The sequence below is a fragment of the Carassius carassius genome, chromosome 32 (genome assembly GCF_963082965.1).
Source record: "Carassius carassius chromosome 32, fCarCar2.1, whole genome shotgun sequence".
In the NCBI taxonomy this organism is placed as follows: domain Eukaryota; kingdom Metazoa; phylum Chordata; class Actinopteri; order Cypriniformes; family Cyprinidae; genus Carassius; species Carassius carassius.
Genome location: NC_081786.1, coordinates 1,045,001 through 1,057,500, shown reverse-complemented (window position 1 = coordinate 1,057,500; position 12,500 = coordinate 1,045,001). Strand labels below are relative to the sequence as shown.

Below are 12,500 nucleotides of genomic sequence, written 5' to 3'. Positions count from 1 at the left end.
CCCAAAGTTAACAGCATAAAGCCACTGTAGATCAGATACGGTTAAAATAATGGCTCAAACCAGTCGAAAATGAAGCGGGCCAAGACAAGCACAGACTTCCAAACTGAGACCAAACATTGGGAGCAGATCGAGGCAGCATGATATAAGACGAGACAGCACAGCATGTGGCTTCTCTTAGACCCCCCGTGACTCAGAACATGTGCATAATCAGAGCTGGGAAAATCATTCAGTGTCAGGAAAATGCACCGCGGTCGAAGATGGCGTGTTCCAGGGCCGTTTTTTCTCTCTGCGGTCTCTGGAGGCCTTCAACAATTCCTGATTAAGTCAAAACGGGGAAACGAGGCATAATGGGTTATAGTGCAGGTTTGCTTTCTCAGAAATCATGGGATATTCAGAGTACCATATGGCCGCTCACGCGAGAGCACAGGGGTCAGGCAAAGGTCACGCTACACTGGCGGCAGTTTGGAATAATTCCGATTTTTAAAGGCTTTTGAAAGAAGGGTTTTCTGCTCAGCAGGACTGCGTTTATTTGATGAAAAATGTGGTAAAAATAGTGAAAATGTTTTATCAGTTAAATCATCTGTTTTCTGTGTGAATCTCTGTTAAAGTGTAATTTATTTCTGTGATGCTCCGCTGTATTTTCAGCATCATTCCTCCAGTCTTCAGTGTCACATGATCTTCAGAAATCATGAAAAGATGAAAAAATAATTATAACAGTCCGCTTAATTTGTCTCTTCATGCAAGAAATTATAGTTTAGAAAAAAGTAAATGCACAAATAAATAGAAAATATATTATTAATAATATTATTAAATTAAGAAAGTATTATAATATTATTATTATATAGTGTTTTTTTTTTTAAATAAAAATATATTAAAGTCACAGTAAATAATTACAAAAAATTATAATATGCCCAATGCATTACAGTAAAGGGGAGAAGGTGCTTGACTTTTTTTATTTTTATTTTTTTTAACAATACCTTTTTCTTCATCTGTGAATCCTGAAAAATACAATACATCACAGTTTTTGCAAAAATATTGTGCAGCACAGCTATAATAACCAGAAATGTTTCTTGAGCAGTAAATCATCATCTTTTCATGATTTCTGAAGATCATGTGACACTGAAGACTGGAGGAATGATGCTGAAAATACAGCGGAGCATCACAGAAATAAATTACACTTTAACACAGATTCACACAGAACACAGATGATTTAAAACATAATAATATTTCACTATTTTAGATCAAATAAACAGTCTTGTTGAGCAGAAGAGGCTTCGTTCAGACACATGTTGACCTGGTTAATGGAGCAGGTATCTCAGTAACTGGAGCTGAGGGCTCCTGGGGGTCTCTGGGGGAGAAAGCGGAGCTCGCAGACGCTTGTTAGCGCAGAGCAGAACCAGTCGTGCCCTCAGAGTCATTAGGGGTCCGGCGGCCCCTCGTACGCTTCGGCAGGGACCCGCATTTACACGCAGCAGGGTGTCATTAACAGGAACAGCTTTCGTGAGAGCGCCAGCACCCTGCTGTAATGAAGGAAACATGTTCGTTAGCAGGACGCACACCACTACAGCACTCAACTATCAACCTATATATATATATATATATATTATATCCTGGAGCACAAAACCAGTCATAAGGGTACATTTCGTTAAATTGAGATTCATGCATCATCTGAAAGCTGAATAAATGATCTCTCCATTGATGTGTGGTTTGTTCGGAGGACAATATCTGTCTGAGATACAACTATTTGTAAATCTGGAATCTGAGGGAGCAACAAAATCTAAAGATTGAGAAAATCATCTTTTAAAGTTGTTCAAATGAAGTTCTTAGCAATGCATATTACTAATCAGAAATTAAGTTTTGATATATTTATGATAGGAAACTTACTAAATATCTTCATGAACATTATCTTTACTTAATATCCTAATGATTTTTGGCATCAAAGAGAAATGTATAATTGTGACTCATACAATGTATTGTTGTGTATTTCTACATATATACGTCTGTGACACTGATGACTGCTTCTGTGCTGCAGGGACACTGCTTTATAATATTTGGTGGATAATGTGGCGTAAAATGTAAATTTGAGCATTTTTATGTGGGTTTTTTAATGCTTTGTTAAAAATAAAAACAATAAATTATAAATATTACATTACATTTTTTAACTGTGTCGGTGTGTTATATTTATAATAGTTAATAATAAAAATAAAATCTAAAATGTTACAGTTATGTTTCATATAATAAAAAAAAAATAAGTACACCAAACTGTGTTTTAATAGTGAATCTATATCTTAATAATTAATATTTTTATGTATATTTTAATTATTTTGGTGGAAAGGGATAATATGGGATGAAATTTGGCAATTAAAACAATAAATAAATAAATATTTCTATGGTAATTGATCATTATTCAAAGTTTATGCATGTTTTGATTCATTATTTTGGGAGCAAGTGATAGTGTGTTATTAATTTATTTTATTATTTGTAGGGCTGCAACTAACGATTATTTTGATAATCGATTAATCTGTCAATTATTTTTACGATTAATCGATTAATCGGTTTATGTACTTATATTTTAGTTTTTTCCATTTTTTCCCCAAGTAAATTATTAATAAATGGTCTTTATCCTTCAGCATAGATTTTTAAGAGATTTTAACCATTGTGCACTGTCATATCCTCATCAAAAATATACCTGGAGTTGTTTTATTGTGTTAGTAATCCTTTGTCGAACTCTTCTGCAATCAGAACACTGACCCATACTCTAGCAAATTTCACAAGAAGATTTAAAATAATGTTTTCACCATGGCAGTCCTTAGAGCTCCTAAAGTAGTTTAACATCCCGAACAAAGCTTATTAAGGAATCTTTCAGAACATATTTTCACGAAGAATAAGGATAAAACAGAATAAAATTGCAGTGCATTGTATTTTATTATTTACTGGGAAACAGCTTTATAGCTTATGCTGTGAAATTGTAAACAATCCTTCGAATAAAGTGCCAGTGGCATGAAACCTGAATGGAACTCACAATTTAAAGTAAAATCCATCAGAAGGTTGTCCAGAAAAAAAAATTGGACAGTCACACACAAAAAAACCTGCTGTGTGAAAAAGAGCAGTGAATACTTAGAAAAAAAGTGCATTTCAAATATCTTTAAACATTTACCTCTCTCATTCAGTCATAATTAGGCTGCACGACTGAATTTTGAACTGGTAAACGACAAACTGACCACAGAACATGTTTGTAAAGCTTTAAATGTTAACTGTTAAAAAGCAATGTTATCAGCTTTTACGACTAAACATTTGCAAACAACATTGTACTGGAGAATCTGCACAAATAAAAGTCTTAGGGGCCGTTCACATATCGTGCCTAAAAACGCGTGGAAAACGCTAGGCGCACCGCTTTCTCCTTCTTTCCAAAGCGCTCGCGCAGAAGCGCCCCTGAGGCGTCTGCCGTTGCTAAGCAACCATGACGTGCTCTCTCCTTGAAGACGCGGAAATTTCAGCAAAGGATAAATGGATTTGCAGCTCAAAAAATCACTTGCAGTAGCTCTGCTACTAAATTTATTTCAAAATGGAAATCCATATACAACTATGATCAGCTGTTCCTTTCATCTTGACTGAGCTTTTAACGTTGTTACGGGAAAGGATGAAGCTGATTGGTTAGTTCTTGTCACATGACCCGCGGTGCGCTTGCTGCATTCTGAAAAGTTGAGATGTTTTTAACTCGATGCGGTGCGGTGTTGGAAATAACGAACATGAGCGCGCAAAAGACGCGATATGTGAACGTCCCCTCAAACAGTTCAGTAGTGCAGAGTTTACAGGTTACTCTTCTTTTTTGAAGGCTCAAAGTAAAGTACTCCCAGTCTCCCACATCCCGCTAAATGCTGCAGAGACGCTGTTCGGGAAGCACGTGACATAAAACGAGGCCAGCTATTGGCTATTCGCTACTTCTCCTGTTGTACTGGCTGAGTAAAACCTCCGGTGGCTCATTACTGCCACACTTTGGTCACCGCAGATTTGAAATATGCACGAAATGAGCCGCTTACGGCAAATAAAAGTTATTTAGCAACGAATCGATGACTAAATTAGTTGACAACTATTTTAATAATCGATTTTTATCGATTAAATCGATTTATGTTGTTTCAGCTCTAATTATTTGGGAAAGATTAAAACAACACACAAGGAATTAAAAACAGTTTGAATCTGTAAATAATGTATTATTTTTATTGTTATGTCCATTTTAATTATTTATTTGGGCGAAAAATGGTAACGTGGTGTAAAAATGTTTTGCAGTTATATTTTTGCTTTTTTTAATGGTTTAGAAAAACAATGATTAAATAGCCAAGTGTTTAAAGTTGTTGAAATAGGCGTTGATATGCAATAAATGCACTGAAGAGGAAATGTTAATAAAGCAGTCAAACATTCTCTGATCAGATCTAGTTTTCTAAGCTTGCATCGTATGAACACATATGAGTTATGATCCCAGTGCAGCAGTGTTTCAGTCATGTGAATGTGATCGAGTTGTTTCTTCTTCTTCTTCTCTGCAGCGGAGCTCTTTCATCAGCTGTCTCAGGCTCTGGAGGTTTTGACCGACGCCGCTGCCAAAGTGAGGAGCATCTTCTGTTTTTCGTTTTACCAAAAGAGTGCCTATAAAAAACAAGAAGAATTCAGAATTCTAAAAAAAAATTTTTTCAGTAAATTTCCGTAGATTTTTAAAAAGTCAATATTTCCACCTGATACATTTTTTTTTACGAATCTGGCGTTGCTATAAAAATGCATGTTCATAAAACAGATCAATGACTTTTCTAGGTCTGGAAATCTTAGTTTTAAACACTTCTAATCCGTGTTTTCCAGGCGTTCAGGTTCTTTAGAGACTTGTGATCGGAAATGTCTGATCTGATGTTTAGTCCCGTTTTGTCTTATTTTAAATCATCTTGAGGTCCTCTCACACTGAATTGTGACCCTGGAGCACAAAACCATTCATAAGGGTCGAAATTTGGGATTTCTGCATGATCTGAAAGCTGAATAAATGATCTCTCCATTGATGTGTGGTTTGTTCGGAGGACAATATTTGTCTGAGATGCAACTATTTGTAAATCTGGAATCTGAGGGAGCAAAAAAATCTAAATATTGAGAAAATCATCTTTAAAGTTGTTCAGATGAAGTTCTTAGCAATGCATATTACTAATCAGAAATTAAGTTTTGATATATTTATGGTAGGAAACTTACTAAATATCTTCATGGAACATGATCTTTACTTAATATCCTAATGATTTTTGTCATAAAAGAGAAATGTATAATTGTGACTCGTTGTCTATTTCTCCAAATATACGTCTGTGACACTGATGACTGCTTCTGTGCTGCAGGGACACTGATAGAAATACTTGGTGGTTTTCATCAGGATGTTCTTTTGATCATTTGCACATTTGTTTCTCTTTCCTCCAGGCTGCTTACGATAAGATCCGTGCCGCTAAAAAACAAGCAGAGGAGAGAAACAGAAAGCTAGACGACAAGAGGAAGAAGATTAAACTCGGTCAGCTACTCTTCATCAAGTGCTCTCACTTCTGCTCCGTTATCACAGGAACACATTGATTGTGTGCAGGCATGTTCCTGCCAAGAAACAAGGGAAAAAATCGCAAAATTTAGACATTTTTCTCACAATTCCTAGAAAAAAAGCCTGAAAAGCAAGATATAATCTCATTCAGTGCAATTTCCCATCATTGAATAAAAAATAAAAAAGATAATTGCAACTTTATATCCCACAATTCATACATTTTGTGTATAATGATGTCTAAATTGTGAATAATAAACTCGCAATTGCAAGTTAAAATTGTGAAATGCAAACTTTTTGCAAGGAAAAAAATTTAGGATTGCAATTTAAAAAGTCGAAGTTAGGTTTTTAATTTTTTATTTCTTGGCAGGAATGAGCTGCTATAAGATTGTCTGTGTAATGCATGTGACATTTCATATAATTTGTTATTTTTTGCGTAGATTTGGAGGCGCGTGAGCGACAGGCCGATAATGTGAAAGCAGACGATGTTCAAATCACCCGCACATTAGAAGAAGAGGTCAGAACTCCACTAAACGCTTGTGATGTGTGTGTGTGTGTGTGTGTGTGGATATTTAGTTGTAAGAAAGTGCTTTTAAACCCCTCCGAATATGCAGTGAGTTATCTGGGATGCATATTCTTCTGCTAGACAACTAGTAACCAAGTACAGCTGATATCTGCTTTGTTAATGCATTTAGCGGATGGTTTTATCCAAAGTGACTTACATTGCAATTAAAAGAACAGTTCACCCAAAAGTGAAGATATGCAGAAAATGTGTTCACCCTCAGGTCATCTGAGATCAGGATGAGTGTGTTTCTTCATCAGGTTTGTAGAAATGTAGCACTGCATCAGTGTCTCATCAATGGATGCTCTGCAGTGAATGGGTGCCGTCAGAATGAGAGTCTGATAAAAACATCACAATAATCCACAGCACTCCAGTCCATCAGTGAACATCTGGAGAAGACAAAAGATGAAAAGTTTAGAGCTGTTTGATCTGTGCAGATTTCTCTCCTGATTCAGACCAGAACACTTTTTCACTGGAGGAAGTGTTATTATGGATTATAGACTCTTAAAAACATCTTAATGCTGGATTTGTTTCATCTTTAGTCTTCTCCAGATGTGTTTACTGATGGACTGGAGTGCTGTGGATTATTGTGATGTTTTTATCAGACTCTCATTCTGACGGCACCCATTCACTGCAGAGCATCCATTGATGAGACACTGATGCAGTGCTACATTTCTCCAAACCTGATGAAGAAACACACTCATCCTGATCTTGGGTGGCACTGAGGGCGAGCACATTTTCAACAAAATGTCATTCGTGGATGAGCTATTCCTTTAACATGCATACATTTCTATCTATCGACTGTCTTGATTCTGTCTGCTCTTCTCTCCCGTGCTGCAGTAATGCCTCGTTTGAGTCAGTAGGTGTCAGTGTTTGTCGTGTGGAGTCTGAGGGACTGTGGGTTACTGCGGGTCACGCCGGCTGAATTGCACAGAGTATTGTTTTGCTTATGCGTATAATAATTCTGGGAATGCGTGTGGTTGTGTGTTGCTGTGTTGTAGATCACCCGTCTGAGGGAGGAAGGATCACGAGAACTACAGGAGCAACAGAGGCTCATACGAGAGCAGATCCAGAGAGAGAGAGGCATTAACACAGGCACAGGTGCCTAAACACACTCTCACACACATTTACATTGATGCATCTGGCTGATGCATTTAGCCAAAGCACTTGCACATTGCCATGAAAGCATATATGTGTTATTGTTATTACCTGGTTTATTATGGTTCATGCATGCAACGCCGGGGTCATGGGTTTGATTTTTAGGAAATGCATGATTATATGCATTATGCCTTAAATGCACTGGAAGAGACTTTAGATAAAAGCATCTGCCAAGTGCATTAAAATATACAAATGGCAAATGTAATATTTATATACAGTGCATTTATTTTACATTTGACCATCTAAATGAGGACATAGCATCCTAATTTTATTGCTGTTAAACTTAATAAATTAAATAAATACATTTGATATTAGATAAATAAAACCACAAAGATTTCACCTATATATAAACATGTTTTTGTCATTTACTCTCCTTCACGTTGTTCCAAACTATTAATCAAAATTGATAGTGCAATAATAGTTTATCATTTGAAAATGAATAAATAAAGGCAGCCATAAATAGTAGTATTATAATTTTACGGTTTACACTTTAGATTTAAATTATATTATTGTAAATTATATTATTATCATATTATTTAAAGTGAAATATTACAATGACATTATTTCTTATGTTGTTTAATATTTAATTTAATTAAAATAATTTTGTTGTGTTTATTTATATAATTTTATTTGTGTAATAATAAAACATGTATATATGAATGAATATATAATAATTAATAATAATAATAAATAAATAATAAAATTAAATTAATAATAATTATTATTTAATTAATATTAATTATTATTAATTAATAATAATAATAATAATAATAATAATAATAATGACATGGAGTGAGATGAGAGTAAGTAAATAATGACAGAATGATTATTTCTGTGTGAACTGTCCCTTTAAGACCTAAGATACAAACCTGGAGTCACACAATCTTTTTTTATTTATTGTTTCCTCATTAGTCCAAGAATCATGTTTATGTGCCTTTAATTCTATCATTTGCCCAGTGATTTGTTTTATTGTGATTGTTGTGTTGTTTTCTGGAACGCACAGCGCTCACAGCATCAGAAACAGCTGCAGCGTTTGCTTTATTACCAATGCAGGGATAATAAAGAGATAATATTGTGCTTGTTACTGTGAATACTGGTTTTACCACACGCAACACACAGCTGTTCATTACTCCCTTCATTTCTTAATAATTGATTATTATATTAAATAAATAGGTAAATTCAGCCCCTTAATTACTAATGAAAAATATTGTACACACACACTGATGCTGATGGGCAAATCTCCACAGAAGAAAACACAGGAGTGATGGCTCTGATGTGAATGTGATTGATTGTGATACCTGAGCTGATATCAAACTCATATTTGCTCTCTGAATTCTCTCGACAGATTCTTCAGCAGCACACCAGGGTGACAGCAAAGTGACTCCTAAATTAAAGGTACATGCATGCATGCAAAAAACAAAAAAATTAATTTAAAAAAAAAAAATGCATGGAAGCGAATACAATTGTATTTATGTGCATAGTAGTGAATAGTAGAATAGAAAAAAATAATGAATAATAAAAAGTCCATATGTATAAAACACACACACTTTCTGAATGGACTTTAAAACACATTCGTTTTGACTTTCTCAGAGGAGTCTGTTTAAACGAGTAAATGAAATCGGATCGGTGTGAGTTTGGAGAAACTCATGAGAAATAAAACTAATACTTAATACGAGGCATAAGCAGACACTTTTTGAGAGAATCTTACACAAAATAATAAATATGTATATAGATGTGCATACTAAATCATATGCTGTGATATATTATAATGCACATTATTTATTGTTTACATTAATATTCATATGTGTTACCCAAACATAAAAATAAGAACAAAGTGAATAAAAATGAATATTATGTAAATAATATTATATATTGCATGTATTATTTACATTAATATACATATTTATTGCCCAAATGAAAAACAAATAATGTAAAGAAATATAAATTACAAATTATTTCTTTCTCTAGATAGCTGTAATTATAAACAAAATGGTATTTATCAGTGTTATTTTAGTTTTATTGACATACTATTATATAATTTTCGAATCAGTTTTATTTTTCTATTTCTAATTTAATTGTAGTTTATTTTGTTGTGTTTGTCATTTTTAGCAGTTTTTTTAACAGTAAATATGTCTAAATGGGTTTTTAATTCATTTTCACTTCAAGATAAAAAATATTATATTTTAATTGCTTTAATCATATGTATTTATTTATACATATAATTTTCTTAGCCATATAAAATTTAATGGTATTTATTTAAGATTGTCTGCAATCAGCATAAAAAAAAAAAAAAAAAGACAATTTAAAAAAAAAAAAAGATTTTAATGATTTATAAATGTAATTTTTTTCAATGGGCGATCAATATATTAAATTTACAGAAAATTAAAAGTTTAGTACAATTATTTGCAGATTGCTATCATAAATCTAACAAACACAAATAAATGAAATAAACTTAAAATGAAAATAGAGAAGGACATTACAGTATGACAACCGAAGGAGAAATGAAAATGATCACAGCGGACCCGAGGATCTCATTCATGTCATCTTTAATAACCAAGCTGATTTTCTCTCTTTGTTTTTCCCGTCCTCAGCTGAAGTGGAAGTGTAAAAAAGACGACGCTAGCAACGCAGGCTATTCTCACGAATGCCTTCAAAGCCTCTTCCAAAAGGTGAGTCTGATTGCTCTTCAGACTGTGACCTCGTGTGTGAATGAGCAGTTCGCTGCGGTTAACGAGGTCTGCATGACATCAGCCGTTAAGCGCTTTTATTCCCCTCGTGTGTGAGCTCCATTAAGTTTTGTAGCAGCGCAGAACGCTGAAGGCTACGCAGAGCACATGCCACCGTTACAGACACGTTTAGAGCCGTCTGGGGACTCTGGAAATGTGCTCTTCACATGCAACTAATGACGTCTGATTCAGTTAGACACTTCTTCACACTTCCGTCTTCCTGGCTTCTGGATTGGGGTGACAACAGAACAAGAATGAGTCTTTCTTTACAAATCAGAGATTATTAAAATGCTTGAACTGACGGTGTTTGGGTCAGCTCTGAAGTCTCTTCTGCTCATCAAGGCTGCATCTGTTCGATCAAAAATACAGAAAAAATACAGTAATCTTGCAAAATGTTATTATGATATAAAAAAGTGGTTTCTATTTTAATGTTCTTTAAAATATAATTTATTTCTGTGATGCAAAGCCGAATTTCATCAAATAGAAAGTGTCACATGATCCTTCGGAAATCATTTTAATATGCTGATTTATTATTAGAATTATCAACAGTTTTTTTGAGAAACCGATACTTTTTTCGGAATTCTTTGATGAATAAAAATATTTATTCACAATATAAATATGTTTTAACGTTTTTAATCTGTAATATCACTTCTTAACAATGCAACACATCCTTGCTGAAGAAAAATGTTATTTCTTTGTTGATTATATGAGAACAACTTGGAAAACAGACTAAACAGAAGATGTAAGAAGCTTTATTTGAGAAAAGGGCATACTGATATATAACAGGTGAACTAACTTTATCATGCGCTGACATAGTTTCTGATTGTTGTGAAAAGGAAGACTGGTGAAATGATGTAAGACTGTGTTTTAGGCGTGGGTCGAGGTCTTGGGAACCTCTGGATGGATGAAATCGGCTTCCTTTGGGACGCGCTGCTTTGTCACTGTTGGCAGGTTTTCTCCGTTTCTGAAAGTCTGATGCATTCTGCTTTTCCCAGACAGCCGTGAAACTGATTTTCAGAGATTCTCGGAAACATCTCACGGTTTCTTAAAACTTCCTGGAACGTGGAGAGCGAATCTCAGGACAGCTGTGAAGAACAGGCCCGGGTCGGGTTTGAGCTTTGAACAGAAGAACTAAACGAAAGAAAGAAATAACTAATTATGTTTTGTGTAAAAAATAAATAAAAAGAACACAAGAAAATATTTTTTTTGTAAAGTAAGATACATTTCTAGACTTTTTTTGTCATGAAAATGTGACAATAAATCCTTGAAAATATTAGAAAAAAATGCATTTTATTGCATGAGATAAATTGCCATGAAGATTTGACAAAGTAATACATACAAAAATAAAAATAAATAAATAATATTTTTTCTGGTCCTATTTGAAAAATAAGAATCTAAATAAATAATTAAATAAAAAAAATCATGTTTTCTGTAAAACAAAGCTAATTCTTAGGATTTATTTTGCATGAGCTAAATGGTCAAATGTGACTGTAAATAAAATAGACTTTATTTAGCAGAAAACCAGTAATTTCTTATTTTGATATAGTGGTTAAATATTTTGTGGTCATATTTAATAAAAAAAAGAGACAGAATGATGTTTTCTGTAAAATAAATATTTTTTTTAAACATTTGTTTTGGGGGGGGGGGGGGTTATTTATTGCATTAGTTTACTGTCATGAAAATGTGACAATACAATACAATTTTACAAAAAGGTGTCCAAAAATGGAAAACTTTTTTTTTTTTTTTACTTTTTTGGTCAGTATCTGTCGTTAAATTTTGTGGTCGTATTTTTTTTAAAAGTTTTTAAGCAAGATTGTCTATTTTAATTCATTTTAAAATAATGTATTGCATGAGCTTAACTGTCCTGAAAATATAACAATACAATAAGTCCTAAAATATAATTTATTTTATACAAAATTTTTCTTTTCTTTCCATTCTTTTATTTTCTTTTCTTGTATTTTCTTTCAGATATGTTTAGATTTTATGGTCATATTTAACCACAAAAACAAAAAGATAAACAAAAAATTCCATAAAAAATAAAGTCGATTTTAAGACCTTGAAAAGCAGAACATTTATTTAGAGTTTATATAGAGTTTTTTTTTTTTCATTACATTTTGTGGTTATATTTAACAACAACAACAAAAAAATGCATAAAAATTTTAATCTTTTGTAAGGCCTTTTCTCAGAATTTATTGTATTTTCATGACAATTAAGCCTGTTTCCTTCTGATTCTCACGACTATAATATGACAACAAGGACAAACCACTGTAGTATTTATTGTACTGCTTTAAATTTATGCTGATTTAAATAAAACTGTCTTTTATTATTGTAAAGTAAGACATCCAGACATTTCACCTTTGGGAGTTAAAGGTGCATTATTGTCATAACAATACAAACAAATCCTAACACTCTTCTGTTTTCTTTTAAATGTTGAGGTGAAATGGCAGTGTTTTCATAGCATTCACTCTCAGACTGTCACTGTAATGATGTTTGAATCAGTGTTTAGTCT

General features: G+C 33.4%; 1 protein-coding gene across 1 annotated transcript in view; it reads left to right on the top strand.

The window, feature by feature from the left end:
• Positions 1 to 12,500, top strand: part of dnajc17 (DnaJ (Hsp40) homolog, subfamily C, member 17) — a 51,780-nt gene that overhangs the window by 4,620 nt on the left and 34,660 nt on the right. Inside the window, exons 3-8 of the mRNA XM_059519778.1 lie at positions 4,542 to 4,600; positions 5,440 to 5,527; positions 5,986 to 6,062; positions 7,109 to 7,208; positions 8,611 to 8,660; positions 9,857 to 9,934. Coding sequence (XP_059375761.1) covers positions 4,542 to 4,600; positions 5,440 to 5,527; positions 5,986 to 6,062; positions 7,109 to 7,208; positions 8,611 to 8,660; positions 9,857 to 9,934 — 452 coding nt within the window. The remainder of the gene's footprint in view (positions 1 to 4,541; positions 4,601 to 5,439; positions 5,528 to 5,985; positions 6,063 to 7,108; positions 7,209 to 8,610; positions 8,661 to 9,856; positions 9,935 to 12,500) is intronic.